Source organism: Oscarella lobularis, chromosome 8 (assembly GCF_947507565.1).
Source record: "Oscarella lobularis chromosome 8, ooOscLobu1.1, whole genome shotgun sequence".
In the NCBI taxonomy this organism is placed as follows: Eukaryota; Metazoa; Porifera; class Homoscleromorpha; order Homosclerophorida; family Oscarellidae; genus Oscarella; species Oscarella lobularis.
Window position 1 is genome coordinate 3400891 of NC_089182.1, and position 19584 is coordinate 3420474.

The 19584-nt window shown below is 44.7% G+C and overlaps 4 protein-coding genes and 1 long non-coding RNA gene across 11 annotated transcripts; 4 read left to right on the forward strand and 1 right to left on the reverse strand.

Moving 5' to 3' along the window:
* The first annotated feature begins 47 nt into the window (after positions 1-47).
* LOC136189936 (rho GTPase-activating protein 45-like) lies at positions 48-6961 on the forward strand. The gene is made up of 28 exons (XM_065977994.1): positions 48-180; positions 253-586; positions 872-1078; positions 1134-1200; positions 1261-1336; positions 1416-1524; positions 1587-1642; positions 1697-1763; positions 1837-1901; positions 1955-2005; positions 2055-2120; positions 2180-2260; positions 2313-2381; positions 2438-2530; positions 2581-2658; positions 2705-2764; positions 2823-3016; positions 3071-3399; positions 3453-3595; positions 3656-3832; positions 3891-4082; positions 4140-4429; positions 4483-4563; positions 4612-4696; positions 4742-4795; positions 4845-5014; positions 5343-5430; positions 5488-6961. The coding sequence occupies exons 1-28, from the start codon at positions 97-99 to the stop codon at positions 6784-6786; spliced, it is 4665 nt and encodes a 1554-aa protein (XP_065834066.1). The 5' UTR covers positions 48-96; the 3' UTR covers positions 6787-6961.
* On the reverse strand, positions 6877-7690 carry LOC136189970 (uncharacterized). Of its 3 annotated transcripts, none has more exons than XR_010670480.1 (3): positions 7575-7681; positions 7117-7521; positions 6877-7044 (listed from the first exon to the last, which is right to left on the reverse strand). It is a non-coding gene; the product is annotated as an uncharacterized lncRNA (long non-coding RNA). The 3 variants fall into 3 exon arrangements; XR_010670479.1 differs by having other exon boundaries at positions 7117-7241; positions 7468-7670; XR_010670478.1 differs by having other exon boundaries at positions 7117-7690.
* LOC136189947 (transcription factor RFX3-like) lies at positions 7620-11629 on the forward strand. 4 transcript variants are annotated; one of them, XM_065978009.1, is made up of 12 exons: positions 7621-8355; positions 8709-8897; positions 9169-9630; positions 9690-9809; positions 9869-10112; positions 10162-10253; positions 10310-10458; positions 10520-10617; positions 10682-10831; positions 10885-11093; positions 11152-11369; positions 11424-11629. In XM_065978009.1, the coding sequence occupies exons 1-12, from the start codon at positions 7889-7891 to the stop codon at positions 11465-11467; spliced, it is 2442 nt and encodes an 813-aa protein (XP_065834081.1). In that variant the 5' UTR covers positions 7621-7888; the 3' UTR covers positions 11468-11629. The 4 variants fall into 4 exon arrangements, with proteins under 4 accessions (XP_065834083.1, XP_065834081.1, XP_065834084.1 ...); XM_065978012.1 differs by lacking the exon at positions 7621-8355 and adding an exon at positions 8402-8546; XM_065978011.1 differs by lacking the exon at positions 8709-8897 and having other exon boundaries at positions 7620-8355.
* Positions 11630-11638: 9 nt separating this feature from the next.
* On the forward strand, positions 11639-15604 carry LOC136189948 (phosphatidylinositol 3-kinase regulatory subunit gamma-like). 2 transcript variants are annotated; one of them, XM_065978014.1, is made up of 20 exons: positions 11639-11889; positions 11962-12009; positions 12063-12248; positions 12322-12366; positions 12432-12449; positions 12501-12599; positions 12652-12699; positions 12752-12793; positions 12850-12882; positions 12939-13043; positions 13096-13195; positions 13290-13566; positions 13624-13788; positions 13848-13969; positions 14022-14198; positions 14257-14334; positions 14393-14792; positions 15040-15098; positions 15157-15276; positions 15326-15604. In XM_065978014.1, exons 1-20 carry the CDS (start codon positions 11862-11864, stop codon positions 15507-15509), a joined length of 2334 nt encoding a protein of 777 aa, XP_065834086.1. In that variant the 5' UTR covers positions 11639-11861; the 3' UTR covers positions 15510-15604. The 2 variants fall into 2 exon arrangements, with proteins under 2 accessions (XP_065834086.1, XP_065834087.1); XM_065978015.1 differs by lacking the exon at positions 11962-12009 and having other exon boundaries at positions 12045-12248.
* Positions 15605-15645: 41 nt separating this feature from the next.
* LOC136189942 (dynein axonemal intermediate chain 3-like) lies at positions 15646-19447 on the forward strand. Its single transcript, XM_065978004.1, has 18 exons — positions 15646-15918; positions 15974-16078; positions 16135-16296; positions 16347-16505; positions 16559-16710; positions 16765-16876; positions 16927-17005; positions 17053-17177; positions 17275-17448; positions 17507-17703; positions 17754-17892; positions 17940-18212; positions 18268-18331; positions 18383-18513; positions 18569-18699; positions 18751-18824; positions 18875-18966; positions 19020-19447. Exons 1-18 carry the CDS (start codon positions 15661-15663, stop codon positions 19257-19259), a joined length of 2667 nt encoding a protein of 888 aa, XP_065834076.1. The 5' UTR covers positions 15646-15660; the 3' UTR covers positions 19260-19447.
* Positions 19448-19584: the final 137 nt, after the last annotated feature.

Genomic DNA, 19584 nt, shown 5'->3' on the forward strand with positions numbered 1-19584 from the left:
GTGTTATTGTGTACGTAGGCGTGGCGATCGGCCCGTATAAACATAGTCGGCCCTTCTCTGGTTCGCTCGACTATTTATCTAACCAATTTAGTTACAATGCTGCTCTCGTTTCGACGAAAGAAACATAATCAAGTGCGCGATTTATCGGTCGAGGAGAGCGGTAGTTCGCACGGCGGCGTGGTAAGCGTTCGCGCGAGAAGAGACGCGCCCGAAGGCGATACACCTCCTCCTCCTTGTGGCACCTTTTCTTAGGGACTGTCCCCTCTGGCGAAGAGTTTGTGTCTGAGCACTGCAGAACGACGATCGGGGGATTCGTCTCCGGCGACGATTGCACGCGGAAGCCGCGGCTACGGCATCGCTTCATCATCAGCTTCGCATTCGACGACTCTTTCGCCACCCTCCGCCCACGTTTCGACGTCACTGTACAGCTGTTGCTCGGCCGCTTCGATACCCGATTCGCTTGGAAGTATGTCGTCTGGCGATGTTTTCGACGAAGCGAAGCAAATGCGGAGTCTGAAACACGACGTCGAGCGTTTTTCGCAAGCCGTCAATCATCTTCGAACGGCGCTCTCGGCCGAAACGAGCTGTAAGTCGTAGCGGGGCCCCCCAAATTCCCTCGACTGGGAACCCTCTTTGCCGAGCGACATGCCGACGCAGGAAACACGGACGAACTATACGTAATTGAATTGTTAGGCGTAGTCGCTAAGCACGCAACCCTAAACGATCGAATCGGAAACGAATGGGGGGCCTCGTCCGCAAGGAAACAGATGGGCGGGGCCACGATCGCATAGCAGGCATAGCAGGAGTCGAGACCGGGGACCTGCGCGTCGTCTTGCGTTACCAAAAAAAAAGCTTCTGTCGCGTTTTGTAGGCGGTTACGAAGAGCGAGGCATCGATACCGGGCCCCAAGAGGGAACTAAAACTAGCGCGAAATCGAACGACGAAGAGAAGATCAGCGATCGCATTCACTGGCTCGGTCAAGTGAAAAATATCGTTATCGGCGTGCTCAATAGCCATCGGACCGTTCATTCGACCGGAATCGTATCTTCTCTCGGCGCGTTGATGAGTAAACTCATCGGTACGAAGACGTTCGTCTTTTCTCTTCTCCTCTACGATGCGATTTTTTCGTCTAGATGACGGCGAAGCAGAGGAAACGAGTGATAAACTATTAGATTCGCTTGAAAACGCCTTCTGTGCGAGGTACGATCGTCGATTTACACGCGAAACGAAGTTTTTATTTAACCCCTATCTCTCTCCTAGCATATCTGAATACATGCAGACCGAAGGGAACGAATCATCGCGATTCCTCTCGGTGCCCGGTATGAGTAGAGAGTCGGTGAGAGAAATTGAAGGGGGCGGGGTCCCCCTCTATGGACTGTCGTCATTCTAAATGCGCACCCCTGTTTTCTGTTTAGTCGATGGAAAGTCTTCTCAGCGAATCGAAAGAACATCTCGCCGAGACGCCTTTTTCGCCGGCGCGTGGCCCGAAATCGACAGTGGGGCCCGCTCTCTCCGTCAATCCTCGTAAAAAAACGAACGCGATGTCGCGTTCTGCTTTCGATTGCTTCCCTTTTTGTCTCTACTAGACGAAACGGCTCAGAAACTAATCAAAATGGACACGGGCATGGACATTATGTTCGAGGTGAGGCCCCCTTTCTCCTCGCGCGCGAAAAAACGCACATCTGTTCCCATTTAGCACGCTAAGGTCTGGTCGCGCTTCCTCAAAGATCTCGTCAGCTATTACGAGAAAAAGGCCCAATATAGTAAAGCGTTGTTTTGGCTGCAATCGCGATCGATCGATCGATCGCGAATTTTTTTCTCTTTTTTTTTTACAAGAACTCGACTTTGCGACGCGAACGATCAAATTAACTCGATCGATGCGCGACATCGTCACCGAACTCGTAAGCGAGCCCCCGTTTCGCAATTTCATTCATCGTTTTTTTCTTCTTCGAAGGACGGTCTTGGTTTACCCTTTTTCTCGTCGATTACGCTCGGTTTAGAGCACGTAAGCTCGCTTCCCCTTCCTAACCGCCGTTCTCACGCACTTGCTTTAGGATTTGGCGCTGTATAGGAAGTGGCATGATGCCTACAAGAGCCAATTAGCGGCGCGAGTCCTCGAGGCAAGAACCCCATACGGGAACCCACTTTTTTTGTATGTACATGTATCTCCCTCGTTTAGCCGCTGAATCAGCATAGGGAAAGTCACGAAAAGCAACGTAAGCTCTTGAAAGAGGCGTGGCTTCGGCACCAGAAAAAATTGGTTTGTAGCTAGTCGTAATTAGATTATGGTGTATATGTTTTTCTCTTTTTAGAGTGAAGCCGTTGGGCTTTTGAAGAAGGCGCGAGCGAAATACGTTCAATTGTCCGACGAATGCACAAAAGTAATATAAAATTGATATATTTTCTATTGTTATTTATTTATTTATTTATTTTTTAGGTTGCTACTAAGTTGGCTGTTTTGGAACGAGAAGAGGCTCCTCTATCGAAATTGGAAAAGCGAAGCAAACAAGAAGAAGATTTGAAAGTGAAAGTGAGTTGAATTTTTGAATTTGTGACGTCAATTTTTTGATGACGTCATAGGCTAAAGAAGCGGAAAGTGCTTATCGCGTCGCCGTGGAAGAAGCCAATCACATGCTGGAAAGTCTGGAAACATTCAAAGTAATTAATTGGGTTTACGTCACGTGTTTTTTAATTGATTTTTTAGGCTAAAAAATTGACTCAAATGTGTCAAACTTTTCACGGAAATGAGCAGTTTTTGAGAAAAGTATTATAGGGAATTCCCTGCTTATTATATAGGCGTTTATGTATTTATTGATTTTTAGCTTTTACTTGAATATGTTGAAATCGAACGAGACGCGTCATCTGACGTGGATTCGTCTCGCGACGAACTCATTTCCGATTATTTTCACTATACAATTGGATCGCAGTTCCTAGCGCTTGTCTACAGTTACTATGACGACGAAAACGAAGTTACTAACTTTTCCAGATTCGAATTCATGCCACATCCGAAACCAAAGCAAGAGAGTTTCAGAAAAGAAACGAAATTAATATAATTAACTATTAAATTTAGCTTGAAGAAAAGTCGTTCAGCGGAAGATTTGATTGGCTCAGAAGGCGATTATCTACCTCGTTCGAACACGGATTTCAACCGGGCCCCCTTTCTGTCACCGGCCCGGAAAATGGGAAGCGGAATCAAGACGTCTATTGTAGCGAAATTTAATAAAAATAAAATGACGGGCGGAAGTAGAGAGGAAGGAAGTGGGAGTGGAAACGAGGGAGGAAAGAAGGGAAATTCGTTGCCGGACAGTCGGTCGCCGCCCGTATTGAGACATCCACTTCCGGTGAGAAAACGTCCCTCTTCGATTGCGGGTCAATCCTTGGAAGAAATGAGGGCCAATGGTACGTGGGGGGGCGTGGTGAGGGGAGGGGAGGGATAGAATTTATTCCTATAGGTGATAAATCGCCGAGTTATGCGAGGAATTTGAAAACGGGTGCCGCTTATATGTTGAGAATGATGAAGGAACCGTTTCGGGGGAAAGATCACGAGGTGGCGGTGGCGTTGCCACCGGAAACGACAACAGGAGACAAAAGACGAGTACATAAGAAAATGAATTGTTGAATTGAATTAAAATAATTTGTGCGTTTTTTATTTTAGTTGTCTCGACGACCGACGTTTTTTGGCGTCGATTTGGCGAGACAATGTCGAATGACGGGTCGTCCGATTCCCCTGCTCGTTGAGAAATGCATCGCGGAATTGGACAAGCGCGCCTTGACAACGCACGGATTGTATCGCGTTTCGGCGGCGCAGACGCGATGCAAGGAATTGTGTCGGGTGAAATCAATAGATAAATCAATAAGAAATTATATATGTATTTATTTTTTTTCTTAAGGCTTTTGAGTTGAAAGCTGAGGATGTTGATTTGAGCGAGTTGCCGCCTCATCTCATTGCTTCCGTGCTCAAATATTATTTGCGACAATTGCCACAGCCTCTGCTCACCTATCGACTCTATTCCTGTTTTATTAACGTCGCGAAAAAGTGGCAATCGACTCAGTTGAATGCGCTAAGAAACGCGCAACAAGACGTCAGTACAAAATCGAATTAAGGTATTATTTATTTATTTATTTATTTATTGTTTTAGCCGCCGCCTACGAGTTCGCAATTGAATAAAACTCGACGTTCCGTGTCTCTTGATCAATCCCCCGTTCTTCATTCTCATTCATCGCAAGAGGAAGTGGCTACAAGTAGCAGCAGCGTTCCGCGTAGTAGTAGCCAATTTAGTCTGTCGACAAGCGAGGGGAGTGGCGATCGAAAGAAATCGATTGTCGATGGAGAAACGGACGAAGTTTTGGAAGATTTGCGAGCCGTTGTCGAACAGTTACCCAATGCGTTTTATTTGACGGCGGCGCGCGTATTTCATCATTTGAATCGGTTAGACGATAGATTGTTTTTATTATTTATTTATTTATTTATTTATTTTTTAGTGTTGCTTCGTATGAAACGGAGAATTCGATGAGTGCGAGCAATCTTGCTATTGTTTTCGGACCGAATATATTGAAACCGAGGTTAATTGATTAATGGTTGATTAATTGAGTGTTTGATTTATTATATAGGGATAATGAAACGACGACTTTTTCGACGCTCGTTGATATGCAACATCAATTGAGAGCCGTTGAATTACTCATACGATTTCCAGGAGTAAGAAAAAATCAATTAATAAAATATATATTTATTATTTATTAGGTCCTCGATGTGAGACCGTCGACGAAAAACGAAGAATCAAAGGAAAAGTCTGAGGTAGAAGTTACAAGGTATTTTATTATTACATCACGCGAGTGTTTCCTAGGAAACGGTCCAAGAGGAAAGTAGCGAGGAAGAAGTGGATCCCATATCTCCGCCTCCCGGACAAGGAGGAGAAGAGGAAAGAGAAGGAGACAGAGAACCTCGTCGTCGTTCCCATAGCCACGGAGAGATTCTCATATCTCCGCCTTCTGGACCAAGTACACCGCCTATGAGGTACTGTAAGAGAGAGAACACGTGGTTCAATAGATCCTAACGGCTTAAAACCAAACCCTATCACATGATCTATATTTATATATATATATTAGCACGTGGTTCAGTAGACAAACCCTATCACATGATCTAAAGTAGATTGAAGCGTGTTTGAACCAGAGATAATATATGAATTAATAAATTAATTAATTAATATATATTATATCTGTTTGAACAAGCCTGTATTGTGCGTATATGGAAATTACGTTACAGTTTGATAATAGTACAGGGGAACGGTTAATTTTAAATTTTAGGGTTTGGAAGATCTATTGTATTTATTTATTTTTTGTAGGAAGCGACAGTCGATTACGGAGTTGGAGGATCTGTACGCCGCTTTGACGAATTCCAATAAGGATCGACTTCACAGTCAACGTTCCAGAGTAAGAACCACGTGCTAAATAATTATTGATTTTATTATAGGATTATTTCTCCGTCAGCTTTCAGACGATTTCACGGAAGAAGACGAGAAGCATCTCGGAGGCGGCACCACATCCGACGGAAGCTACGAATGTCTATTACCCGGATCCGTGCGACAAGAGGAAGTGCGTTTTACATCGAAAAGTCCCGGCGGTGGAAGTGCGACGGGATCGCCGGCACGCAGTCTAGAGGGTCTCGTGACGCCGGCGCGACTTTCTCCACTCGGACCGAGTTTGTACGAGCATTTTGATTTGTCCGACGTGGAGATCCGAAAAGCGGTGGTGGTGGAGGATGAGGATGAAGAGGAAACAGATGGCGGCGGCGGCGGGGGTAAGGGAGTGGGAGGGGCTTTGGCTATGTTGATGCAAGAAGCGGCAAAGACAGCCGCTTCCACGAACAGCGCCGCAAAGCATTTATCCTTGCCAAGAGGCATAGGAAGCGGCGGCGGCGAAAAAAAATTCGAAAATGAAATATTAGCGGAGATAAATAACGATGACAATGACGATGAAGAGGATGAGGATTCGTATGGAAGTGAGGATGACGAAGCTATTATCGATTTATTGATTACGACGGATCATCCCGTATCGCCGCCGCCTTCCGCTGACGTCGTTGCGCAGGAACTGTCGTTGCCAGGACGACGACACACTTCCACGTTGGTTGAACATGTTGGCGAGGCGACGGCGACGGAAACGAGCGAAATGACCGTTCGACAGCGTAGTCCGAGCCCCCTAAAAATGACGTCAGTCATCGAGGGTTTAATGAAGGAATTCAATCGCGAAATCTCCGCGCTTAATACGCCGCCTGAATCGCCGAACAATTCGCCGCGACTTGTTGGACGACGAAAAGTCGTTCGACGACCGAAAGGGGGGAAAGTGAAGACGCAAGCGGAAGCTGTGGGGCAAGTAACGAGTCCGGAGCAAGCAGATTCATCTCTTGATTCCTTACTCTCGAGTTCGCCGCCGCCTCCTTCAATAAAGGTTAGTTCCGATTCCGCAGCTGCCTCTGTCGCCGCCGCCGCCGCCGCCGCTGGCGACGAAGATAACCACCAGGTGGAGGTGGAGGAGAAGGGTCATCGGATTCATGTCGAAACCGGATGGAGAAAGAGTGTGGAGGTCACAGACTTTGATATAGGCGTTGTGGCGCAACAGCGTGATAGTGGCATTTCGTTGATGGCTGCTGCTCCTGGAGGCGTCCGGGGTGCGGCGGCCGCGGCGGCCGCGGCGGCGGTGCCGGCCTCTTCCTCGTCTTTTGATACGGATCTTGCTGCAAGCCCAGCGGCGGGGTCAAAGAAAAAGGGGCGGGAACCGCGTTTTGTCTAAAATATTACGATTTGAATTGATTGACTGTAGTGGGGGGTTTCTTTTTGATGTTTTGGCGAGCTAAGTACTAAGTAGATCAACGAGACAACGTAGCTTTGTACAGTAGTTTTATCATCATCGGTACACTCCGTTTTATTTCTACCGATAATAATAGCATTGTTCTTTTTTTTTCTGAGCCAACGCGCGCTAGTAGCGGACTAAGGAAATGCGTCTCTCGTCGTTCGTCGCCATTCTAGCCCTAGAGCTGACTCTCTTGAGCTATATCGATACAAAAGTGTTTGTTTTCGAACGTTTTCCTTACAAAAAGAAGGGGAAAAACGTAGAGTTTACCGAAAAGACAGAGGTCACATTTCCATCCTAATCATCGTGACCTAGGAACGACCTTATCGGGTCAAAGAGGAGGCGTGCTTGCAATCGGAGTCGTGCGCATCGGCGACGGGCCTAGATCGAGTGATCTGCGCGAGAAGATGCATATCGAATGAATGCTACGAGAAACTCTACGCCTTCGATGAAGTAAGCATCCCTTCCTCCCATTTGTCTAATCAGATTATCGTCGCGGTGCGGATGCTAATAATTTTTACATTCCCATGACATCATTTTGTTGCATTGGGTGTATATGTAATGTTTATGGGTTTCGTGCCGTGTGTAGCTCGAAGAGGGCGAAGTCGACGTGCGACTTACTTCATTCAAGGGCTGTTTTACGCGAGAGCGCAATAGACAAGCATCGAATAATTTCTGAGGTAGGTACACATACGTGGTGGGGGTCATTCGAAGAGAACTATAGTTACTTGAGCGTGGAAATGGGTGTAGCACTTTTTGTTATTTCCCGTCCTCTTAGCTTCCTACTACAAGCATTTGGAATTCTTCAGTTCGGCCTTAGCTTCCTCGTTTCCGCGTGCCAACTGGAACTATGATGTAATGCCGTCTCGATTCAATTGGATAGCAAACAGACTAGGCTGGGTCTTGTAAATATAGCCGTGTCTTGGGGCTTCTTTGCGGATGACGAGGGGCGCGGTTTACATGTCGTATAAAGTCTTGTTGCATGCACGATTCCTGCACAGATCCGCGATAGATCGTTCGCTTTTTTTCTTTCGTGCGCGCTATGCGATCGTATGCTGAGAGGCCTGACAGTGTGAGCAGCTGCAACAGCGAAGAGTCGTTCTATCACGAATTATTTTCCCCGACGTTTGACCCTCGACACAACTTGCGTACCGCAGCTGTCGCCGCGAAGACTCCCAGCAGTTTCGATTTTGCTGCTGCAGCGAACGCTGAGAATCAAGTGTCTGCTGCTAAACCGCTAAACCGTGCAACCAACAAACGTAACTACCACGGGCAGAAGCAGCTGCAGCCGCCGCAGCAGCAGAAGCCCCAGCAGCCCCATCATCTTCTTCTTCATCATCGTCATCATCATCTTCAGCAGCTTCGTCGTAACGGCGGCTCGGACGGATCTTTCTTATCGTCTGAAGCCGATCTTGAAATGCAAGAGAACGATACCGTGGATCCATTTGAAGAACTGATGACCATTATTCAGTCCGAAGTGCAAAAGGAACGACCGAAGAGAGCGCGACAGTAAGTCGGGGGGCCCGGTGTGCGTGTGTGCGGGAAGGATGCTTCCGGGTACTAGTCCTTATATGGTATGGGGAGATCGCGTGACCGGGCAACCAATCGCGTTTCACGTCCGCTCAGCGACGCGCCGCCATTTTGATTTCTCCCCGAGACACCGGGTGAAAGGCTCCAAGGAGACTCCAAGGCGACCAACGGTTGGCAAGACGACGACTTTCCCTTACATTCGCGAACGTACCCGAAAACCCCCCGCGAAAAGAACTAACGAACGATCGCGCGAATCGCCTCCCTACAAGATCTTTCATCGCGCGCGATTTCGTCTCTCAACTCTTTTCTCTTTTTTTCCTAAATCATGGCAGTCCGTGCACGTGTAAAAAACGACGCGCAATGTCCGAAGACTTTCAAACGTCGCCGAAAGGCGAAACGGCCGTCGAATCGTCGACGTCGGCGCCTTCGTCGGTGGGGCCCCCTTCGGGGGTAACGTCGTCGTCGACCGTTCAGCTCATCGACACGTCGACGGCGCAAGCGATCCTTAGAAGCGGCGCTGGGTAAGAAATATTCGCCGCGAAGCAAGGGAAACACGTTGCTGGGTGGGGCCAAAAATTCGCGGCGCCTATTCCGTTTCCCCGAGTTACGCTCTATGTTGTCACGGCGATCGCGTTCGAGCCTTCTTTCATTCCCATGCGACGCGCCCGCGATGGAACTCACGATGAGGTCGGTCGCGTTATAACGCGCGATTTTTTTCCCCCTCCCTCCCCTCCTCTCTTTTCATTCATCTACATGATGTGTAGCTAATCGCTTTTCTTTCATCTTCTCTAGTAAAATGATCTTTACGTCGTTCGCCGAATCGGGAACAATGGGACAACCGTTCTATACGGCAGCAACGCAACAAGCGAGAAACGTTCCCACCGTATTCGTCGCCGCGCCGGGCGCAACGTCGACGTCTCCCGCCAATTCGTCGGGAATTGTAACAAATCCCGCGTATCTATCGCCCGACTCAGCGGCTATTGGTCATCCTGCGGCGGCGGCAGCGGCAGCGGCAGCTGCGGCAGCTGCCGCCGCGGCGGCCAGTCACGCGACGCGCGCTTCTCCTCAAACCGTTCAATGGCTTGTCGACAATTACGAAACGGCTGAAGGAGTCAGTTTGCCGCGTTCGACGCTCTATAATCATTATTTGAGGCATTGTCAAACGGGTGGGCTCGAACCTGTCAATGCGGCGAGCTTCGGCAAATTGATACGCTCCGTTTTCTTGGGTCTTCGTACGAGACGACTCGGAACGAGGTAGGTGGGGCGGTTCGAAAAATAATATTTGATTTATTTATTTTGTTTACTTTTTTTAGAGGCAATTCTAAGTATCATTATTATGGTATTCGCATCAAGCCGAGTTCTCCGCTCAACGCTTTGACTCAGGAAGAAGACGTGCTCGCTGCTAGGCAACCGACGCAGGGACAATTCAAAAAGTGATACATTGTGTATATATATAAGAGTGCGCGCGCGCTATTTTATTTTATTTTATTAGAAAATCTGATGACGGGGATTTTTCTTCTGGTGCTGGGGGCGGGGCTGGTGGGAGTGGCTCGTCTTCTATGGCTCAGGCGGGCGACTCTCATTCTCAGCAAACGCTACACTTGCAGTACATTGGAGACACGAATGCTACGTTGCCTCCCTTTGAAGAATTCTCCCTTGGTGACGTCACACTTCCGGCTGGTGTGGACGAGAGTGACGTCAGTGAATTTTTTAGTGCATTCAGAGAGCACTCAGAGGTAAAGAAAAAATACGTATTTATATATTTATTTATTTATTTGTATCTAGATGGTTCTTGATTTGATTGTGACGCTTCAATTGAATCAAGTCGAGTCTCTTTGGTTGGGATTTTGGCAGTCTATTGATGAAGGAGCAGTGAGGTAAATTAAATTATTTTTAAAAGATTATATAATTGCATTTGTTTTTGATTTTTTAGTGGAGATCATGACTTTCGTTTTGATAAAACGAAACTCCACATTTTGTGTGGACTCACTCCGTTTATTCACTACATTCAAAACTGCGAATTCATTCTGTATCAAACCGTCATCAATTCTCTTGTTCCAGACGTTCTCAAGCAAATCCCAGGTAAGAGACATAATAAATAAATAAATAAATAAATTGTATTATTGGGGATTTTTCCTTACAGGTTCATTGACTCAAACGTTGAGAAATTTTGCCAAGAATCTTGAAGGATGGATGCAGACTGTTTTGAAAGATTATCCAGCTGAATTCAAAGCATCCAAAGTAAGAGAAAGAAAAGGGCACTTCTCTTCATGTACATATATTGATGAGGAATTTGTCTCTCTAGATTTTGACTGTGAATGCTTTTTCTCAGACATTGCGTCGCTACACGTCATTGAATCACTTGGCTCAAGCCGCTCGTGCCGTCCTTCAAAACCCCCAACAAATATCGCAAATGTTGGCTGATTTGAATCGAGTCGATTTCAATAACATTCAAGTAAAATAATAATAATTTGATTATATCCTATATAAATGATTGATTTTTTATAGGAGCAAGCTTCGTGGGTGTGCCAGTGCGAAGATACGACTGTTCAGCAATTGGAACAGGACTTCAAAATGACGTTGCAACAGCAGAATACTCTGGAGCAATGGGCCATGTGGCTTGACTCCGTGGTAACGCGCGTTCTTCAGCCCTTTGAAGGACAGGAAGACTTCTCCAAGGCGGCAAGACAATTTCTTCTCAAGTGGTCCTTTTACAGGTACGTACGTACACCTTTTAATTATCTAATTTTATATATTCTATTTCTATTTTTTCAGTTCTATGGTTATTCGGGATTTGACTTTGAGAAGTGCGGCCAGTTTTGGCTCCTTTCATTTGATTCGTCTTCTCTACGACGAGTACATGTTTTATTTGATTGAGCATCGCATTGCCACGGCAACCAGCCGCTCACCCATTGCTGTCATGGCCGAATATATGGAAATGGATCGTGGGGGTGAAGTGCAAACGAATGGAGGAGCTACGTCATCGTCAACACGTCAGTCATAGAAAGATACCCGTATATGTGACGTATTTTATTATTTGTTTTTAGATGGTGAGAATCCGCCTGCTGCTAAGAGAGCTAGAAGCGAGTGACGTCATAGGATCACGTGTTAGTACTGATCAACTTTTTTTTGAAACTACTATTGTACATCTATATACTAGTATCGTATTGTATCGTCTTCGCTGCTTGTGTATGCATGCTCTTGTAGTGTAATCAGTGTAATCAATCAATGTCAATTCGTTTAGCGCACGCTATACGATTGTTCGATCCCTGGATCACGTCCTTATCGTTTCTTTCCATCCCAGCGGTGTACATCCTTGTCCGAAGAGCTTTGGAGACGTCGTTTGATCCTACTCTCTTTATTCCTTCACTCCGAGTCGCAGTGACGTCACGCACGCGGTAAACGAATCGCGAAAGAGAAAAAAAACGAAAAGGGGGCCCGGCCCTCCCGTCTCCATCGATCGCGATTTCGTCGGAGCATGAAGCATGGCTTCGAGACAACAAGCGACAAACAGTAAGCAGACGCGAGGAAAAACGGAGAAGTCCCCCCCCTCTTCCTATCGTTTTCCTCTTTCTTTCCTCCTAGCTGATTCAACTTTTCATTCTTCCGACACGCGACCTCGTCCCATACCACGTAAACATTTCGCACGCTATCGAAAATGTCTATAGGATGTAGAAAAAAACTAGCGCCGAAACCGGGCACGAAGCCCAGACCCAAGTTGAAACCCGAATTAGAAGCGGCGTGGCGCGAACAACAGCGCGCGCGTCGTCCTTCGCCGTCGCCGGCGACGACACCTCAAGATCTGTACGACGTTCCCAAAGCGACGTCGTCGTCGTCGCAGGAAGCGATTTACGATCGGCCCAAGGAACAAGGTCATTCGCTCGATCGTCTGCGCGCACGCGCGCACGCGCGCGCGTGGGACGCTATTTCATTCATGGACTTTAGGTAGTCCTAGCGTCGAATCGAAGCATGGAAACGGAGCCGAAACGGGTAAGAATGGGTTCAAATCCGACGTCGACGTTCGTATCACTTTTTTTCTTTTTTTCTCTCTTTAGAGGAAATTGATCGTAACGGTTCGTTGGGGTTCCCTTTGATGTGATTGGGCGTTTTCATTGTTTTTTTAGTTGAAGATATTTACGATCAACCGCGGAGTGTTTCCGCTGCCATTCCAATCCAAGGGGAAGTACTCTATGATCATCCTAAGAGAGCTGAAACGTTTTCTGGTCATTCTCTTGATTTGAATGTATCTGTTTTCTTATATCTAATATATTATAGGTGAAGATCTTTATGATGTTCCAAAGCCCGTTGTTGCCAATGGATCCAGTTAGACGGAGAATTATTTATTTATTAGTTATTAGTTTCTTCTCTACTCTAGTTCCTCTTTCCTCTCCGGGTTCTAAGAATGATAGACAAAGAGGTAAGGGCATGTTGCAATTGGATACTGTTGTTGCTACGTGTCATCATTGTTTGTAGCGGAAACGTTTGCTGTTGACGAATTGCCATCAAGTGAGAAATGCCAACTGTAGCAAGCCCAGAGAGGGTATTATGACTTTCTCTTGTAGCCAAGCCACCCATTCCGCCACGCACGCGACAAGCGTCTCTTTTGTCTTTTAACACTCCATACAGTGATGAGAGAAGAAGAAATCTGCCAAGATCCGTGACAATAGGTAAGAATTAATTAATTAATTAATTAATCAATTGATCTAATAATGTTTATAGGTGCGTTTTCTGAACGACTTCCTTCGCCTTCAAACCCCGCCCCAGGGGGAGGAGAAATTGACTTGAATAAATGTAGCTGGTATTGGGGAAAAGCAACAAGGTAAAAAATCAATATTAATAAGACATTTTTTTATAACTCGCGTTAAAAATGTTTAATGACGTCACGTGACATTAAAATTGATTATGTTTCTTAGAGAGGAAGTGAAGCACAAATTGCGTAATGAGCCCGACGGTTCGTTTATGATTCGAGATGCATCCGGGAGTGTGGGCGAATACACGTTGACCGTGAGAAAGGACGGAGACAACAAACTGATTCGCATCTTGCATGGCAATGGATCTTACGGATTCTCCGATCCCCTCACATTTAAATCAATCATAGCGCTCGTTGAATTCTATCAGAAGGAATCCTTGAAGGAGTATAATGCAAAATTGGATGTCTGTCTGACGAATCCCGTTCCGAGATATTATGACGTAAGAGATTAATTAAAAATGAATTATTTATTTATTTATTTATTTATTGTTTTTTAGGATGAGGACGTTGTTTCGGTTGTGGCGGTTGCGGCTGCGGCGGCGGCGGAGCAGAAGCCAAGTGAACCTTTGTGGAAATTAAAATTGAAACGAGTGGAGGAGGAATTTAATGATACGAATGAGAAATTTGGCCTTTTGTATGAGCAACATGTTCAGGCGCTACAGGTTTTATTGATTTATTTTGATTTATTGGCGGGGGGTATTCTTGAAATTTAATTTTTTAGAGAATTGCTTCTCTTCTGTCGCAAATTCGTTCTCAAGAAGTCTTGATTAAATTGTTTGAAGATCAAATCGAATTGGCCGAGAGATACAACGATGAACACGCGAAAGACGAAGAAAAAGACGAGTAAGTACAGTTGTCAAAAAAATTAAACAATAATATTATTCTTTTCTTATAGAATTGCAAACAATTCGTCTCGTTTGAGAGAACGCTTGGAAGCGGCGAATTGGAAGTTGAGAGATATGCGCGAAGAATTGCAAGATTTGCAAAGTTCGAGTAAAGAAATTGACTGCGAGATGAACGCTCTCAAACCACTCATAATGCAACTGCAAAGCCGAAAAGCTCACTACGTAGAGTAAGAAAAACGAAAGAAATTTAATTGGAGATGACGTTTTTTGTTCTTTTTTTTCTAGTGTTTTGAGGCAAAGGGGGGATGAAGATCCGCCTGATCCGGGCAAGACGTACACTCTATTCGATCCTCGAAATATAAGGTTCTTTAAAAGAAGAAGACATTATATGGAATCTTTTCTTTAATTAATGATTTTTTAGACGTTCGAAGCGAAGAACGACGAAAGAATCGTCGTCATCTTCTTCGACGATTTATCAAAATCGAGAACCCCTTCTTAATCCTCCTGAAAACCCCGATGTCTTATCTCCTTCTCCGCCTTCTTCGACGGCGATTGGCTCGTCGCCTCCGCCTCCGCCTCCGCGCAAACAGTCGGGCGATTCTCGTCCGCCGTCTCGGACTATTTCCGAATGCGGAAGTCCAACGACGACGCCGATGATTCCGCCGCCGCCGTTTTCATCGCCCATTCGAACGCCTCCACGTCATCTTCCCAAGCAGATGAGCACTCCTGACTCGTTTGCAATGGGAAGTAGCTATCAGGATCGGGCCGCTTATCGACATATGAGTCTCGGCGCTGGACCCTCTTCATTTCCACAGAGAAACGTAATAGTAACGTATCTATATCTACATTGTCCATTATGGGGGTGTTCACATACATATGTAATCGATTGGAATAATTAATTATTTAATCTAATAATTAAACGAGTTTCTAATAATTAATTATATAAACGAGTTTCTTAGGAACTCAGTTTTTGTTCTTTTCTCTTTAATAACTCGCGTTATAATGACGTCAATATTTCGTTTAACACGTCACGTGACATTACAATTGATTATGTTTATCTTTTTTTAGCCGGGTCTTGGGATGCCTCAAAACCCGGAAGGAAATTGGTTTATGGGGAAAATCAATAGGTGATATATGGAAGGGATGTTTTTTTGATGCTGTGACGTCACTTGTTTTTGTTTGTAGAAAATTTGCTCAGAGTATGCTGCAACAGGGATATTCGAATGGAACGTTTTTAGTACGGGAAAAGGAAGGGCAATGGGATCCTAGTCAGCCTAAAATGCACACTCACTCTGTCGATATAATGTAAGTATAAAATAAATGACTAAATAATTTTTGATTTTTTCCCTTATAGATATCATGGTCAAATTAAGCATATTCAGATTTTCCGCTACTCCGATGGTTGTTTTGGGTTTTCTGAAGAACTCAAGTTCGCTACTCTTCATGAATTGGTCGAACATCATCGACAAGAGTCACTCAAGAAATATAACCCGGATTTAGACACGGCTCTCGTCTATCCTGTAGGGGGGAATTTTTAGGTGAGAAAATGGTTCTTTTGTAGAGTGCTTGTGGTTGCGCCGCGATGCACCGTAAAAAAATATATCTTTACACGACTGGTTGTGTTTATTTTTAAGCCGGGATGTTGCGTTATTACCTTGTTGCTAAGGCGACTCGCATTCCCGAATTATAATGCCAGAGAAAGGGAACTCTTCGCAGGAAAGTCCCACTGGGGACGATGCTACGGGCGCCGAGGAAGTCGAGGCGGCTCCCGATGGCATCGAACCGCTCTTTTTCTCGTCGAAAACGCAAGAAATTTTCGAATGCGTTATCGATAGCGACGTGACGGCCGAAAATCCGCACAAGCTCATTCCGAAGGAGAAGATTGTGGCCGACTTCAAGAATCGCGCCGCCATATCGGACTTTCACCCCGTCAAACAGCGAATGCTCGTAAGAAACGAAAACGCTATCCGGGGCCTTTCTTTGAATGAAATGCTTCACGTAGAACTACGCAGGCGACGAAATATTGATCGTTTTCGACGCCGATTACAAATACGGACAGAATTTCTACGTTTGCTTTACCGAAGAGGCAAAAGAAAGCGTTTTGAACGTAACCCGACCGGCGCGACGCCCGGATTACGAAAATTAACACGTGACTGTTTTTAGCCACCGCCGGCGTCAGCCGCCGCCGAAGAGACAACAGAAGAGGAAGACGGGGCCCCACAAGAGGAAGATGACTTGGATTTTTTGGCGAGAAGACGACCGTGGGAGTCTCACGGAAGTGAAAAGGAAATTGAAGAGGCGACCGTCATTACGATTCGACCATTGGTACTGTACTAAGAAGTCAATATTCTTTGAAATTATTTTTTTGTTTCTAGTTACACTACGTCGTTTCTAGGCAACGAAAACACTTTGGGGGTCCCGTCGATTTCACAGATCGCAATGCGACTGACACGAAAGATGCCTACGTCGAATACGGGTCTTACGACGAGGCAAATTTTAATTTGAAAAAATTGGAGCTAGATAAAGGCATTCAGGTAGAGAGAGAGAGAAAACATATATATTATATTATTATGTATGAATTTATTAGGCTGTTCCTCAAGTTGTTAATGAATCGAGTCAGACTAATTGGATTAGGCCGCGCAATATTGCTGTTCAGTATTGTCCGAGGGAGTATGATGATGAGAAGAAGGTCGGGGAAGTGGAGAAGATGAAGAGCGTTTATAACGAGAATTCAGACACGTGACGCCAATAAATAAATAAATAAATTAATGAATTCTTTATTTTTGTTTTTAGTTTTGAATTGGCGTTGCAACAGAACGAGATTATGGCTGTTTTTCGAGACGATCTTTTGGAATTGGCTGATGAAGAGACGAATTTCGGAACAAAGTCTGACGGATCACTCAAGGTAAAACAAAAGAAAGAGGAGAATTCATCTATAAATTCTTTGTTTTTTAGGAGTATCAGTCATTTACTGATTTGCAATTCAGCAAGGAAAAGGCAATTACTCAAATCGATTGGCATCCATCCATAAAGGGTACTATTATTTATTAATTAGGTATTTATTTGTATTCTTTTTCTCAGGTGTTGTCGCCGTTTCTTGCGTGGAACGACTCAAATTAGACGAAAGAATCGAACGTTCATCGAGTCTCCTTCTCTCTCCATCTCTCATATTGATATGGAGTTTCTCAGACCCAATACACCCACAGGTAATAATAAGAAAATAGATATTTATGATGACGATTCATAATAATTATATATTTCTTTTAATCAATGATTATTCATAATTATTTTTTCTTTTAATAGTTGATTTTGGAAGCTCCTGATGATATTTTTACGTTCAAATTCAATCCGTCGAATCCGAATATTGTAGCCGGGGGTTGTATCAATGGTCAAGTCGTTCTATGGGACGTCACTTCCTATCACGACAAACTTCATTCGCATCGTTCCAGTTCTCATAAAGATCAAAACAAAACATCCGTAAAATTAATTAATATGACGTCACGTGATTATGTTTTCTATGTTTTTCTCTCATTAGACTTTGTTGGATGATGAGAAGCCTGAGCATGCGCCCATGGTTCGCTATTGCGCCGTATCCAGCATCGAAGCGAGTCACACAACGTGCGTTTCTCACTTGGAGTGGATACCCGAACATATGGAGATCGATAAGACGGGAATTGTCATGGAGAATCGATCCAACGCTTCCACGCAATTGATCACGTGTTCCACAGACGGGTATGAGAATGAAATACGATTAGTGGAGGATATCTTTATTGTTTTTTTAGTGTTGTTCTCTTTTGGGACACGCGTCCTCCTTCCAAAAAGAAAGAACAGGAGATTCCACACATTCATCATTCTCTCGTATCCACTTCCGTTTCGCAGACGTTCAAATATCTCGATTTGTCATGGAAACCCTTTATGAAAGTAAATAACGAAATTATTTATATAAATCGAATTGATTTCTTTCTTAGATTCCACTTCCCTCTCCTCATCATCGCGGATCTCTCGATTTTCCCGCCGTTTCTTTCAGCATATCGGAATCCCATCAGAAACCTTTGTATATGTTGAGAGGAATTCGTATGGGTGCCGGGATTTCGTCCGCGAGTCAAGCCAGTATGCGTTCGATGAGAAAACCGGCGGAAAAAATGGCGGGTTCGGCTATTGCGCAAGCCGTTGCGCCTCCCGCTGGCGGCGAATTGAAACCAATTGAAAATATCAATACGCATTTTTACGTTGGAACGGAAGTAAGAGAATCGTCACACCCTAGGGTTTAATTATTATTAATTCCTTTCTTCTAAGGATGGGAATGTTGTTTATGTTGATTGGAAGATGACGAAAGACGTGGAAACGGGAAGACTGATACGTATGTGTATAATAATAATAATAATAATAAGGATTGATTTTTCTATTGTAGCTTCTGCTCCCAAGCTGAGTTTCTCTCAGCACGCGGGACCCGTACTATGCGTTCAACGATCGCCTTTCTTTTCGAATATTCTTCTCACTGTCGGCGGATGGGATTTCTGTATTTGGAAGGAAGGCGTTCAGGTGAGAAAAAAATTGAAATTATTATTATTATTATTATTATTATTATATCAATTAGTCTGGTCCCCTATTGAATTCAAGTTCGTCGGGCGTCAGACTGACGGGCGGTCATTGGAGTCCAACGAGAGCCGGTCTCTTTTATATTACGCGATGTGATGGAAATATTGAAGTGTGGGATCTACTTGACAAGTAGGAGAATATATAGATGTACATCTGCTCTATATGTATGTACGTTTTGAGGTCTCATGAGCCGACTAAGACTCAAAATGTCAGTGCAGCTTCTATAACATCTATTTATCCTTTTCAAATTACACGTAATTGATTATCATGTCACGTGTCTATTTATTTATTTATTTATTTATAGATAAACAACAGCTATTGGCTGTTGGCGATCAGCTGGGTACTCTTCACATCGTCGAAGTTCCGTGGAGTTTCCGGCAGCCAATTCCTCATGAGGTACTGTATATAGTTGAAATAAATGAATTAATTAGTGAATCAATGGAGATTAGGTTGGAAGTATGGAGAGTTTTTTCGAGCGTGAAGTGAATCGCGTGACGTTTTTTGACGATCGAGCGAAAAATCGAGCTCTCGCGAAGGGAGACGAAGGAAATCGAGAGCAAGCGCACGACGTCAGCGGCGGAAGTCTTCTGTTCGAAGATCCCGAAAAAGCCAAGCAAGAATATAAGGCCTATTTGGAACTAGAAACGAAATTGCTCGTTCAATTGGGACTCAGGGAAGATCATGAATGAACTAGAGAATGATGGCCCGGTGTTCACCGTGTTGCCATCATTCAGAGCCTCCCACCGCTACGGTACGCGAGTGCATTACATAGTGTGACGTCATAAATTTTATTTTGCCACATATTCACGTAGTCATCACTGCCCTTAGCCCCTACAGCTCAGTCCTACCTACATTTCGCATAATTGCCATGTTTTTCTAATTAGGCGCTTTTCTGACGTACATTGTATTGTATTTCATAATTTGCTCTGTATTTGAAGACATATGCATATGTACGGGTCATATTTCTGTTACCCGTACACACATACATACCCACGTACCAACTGTACATGAGCG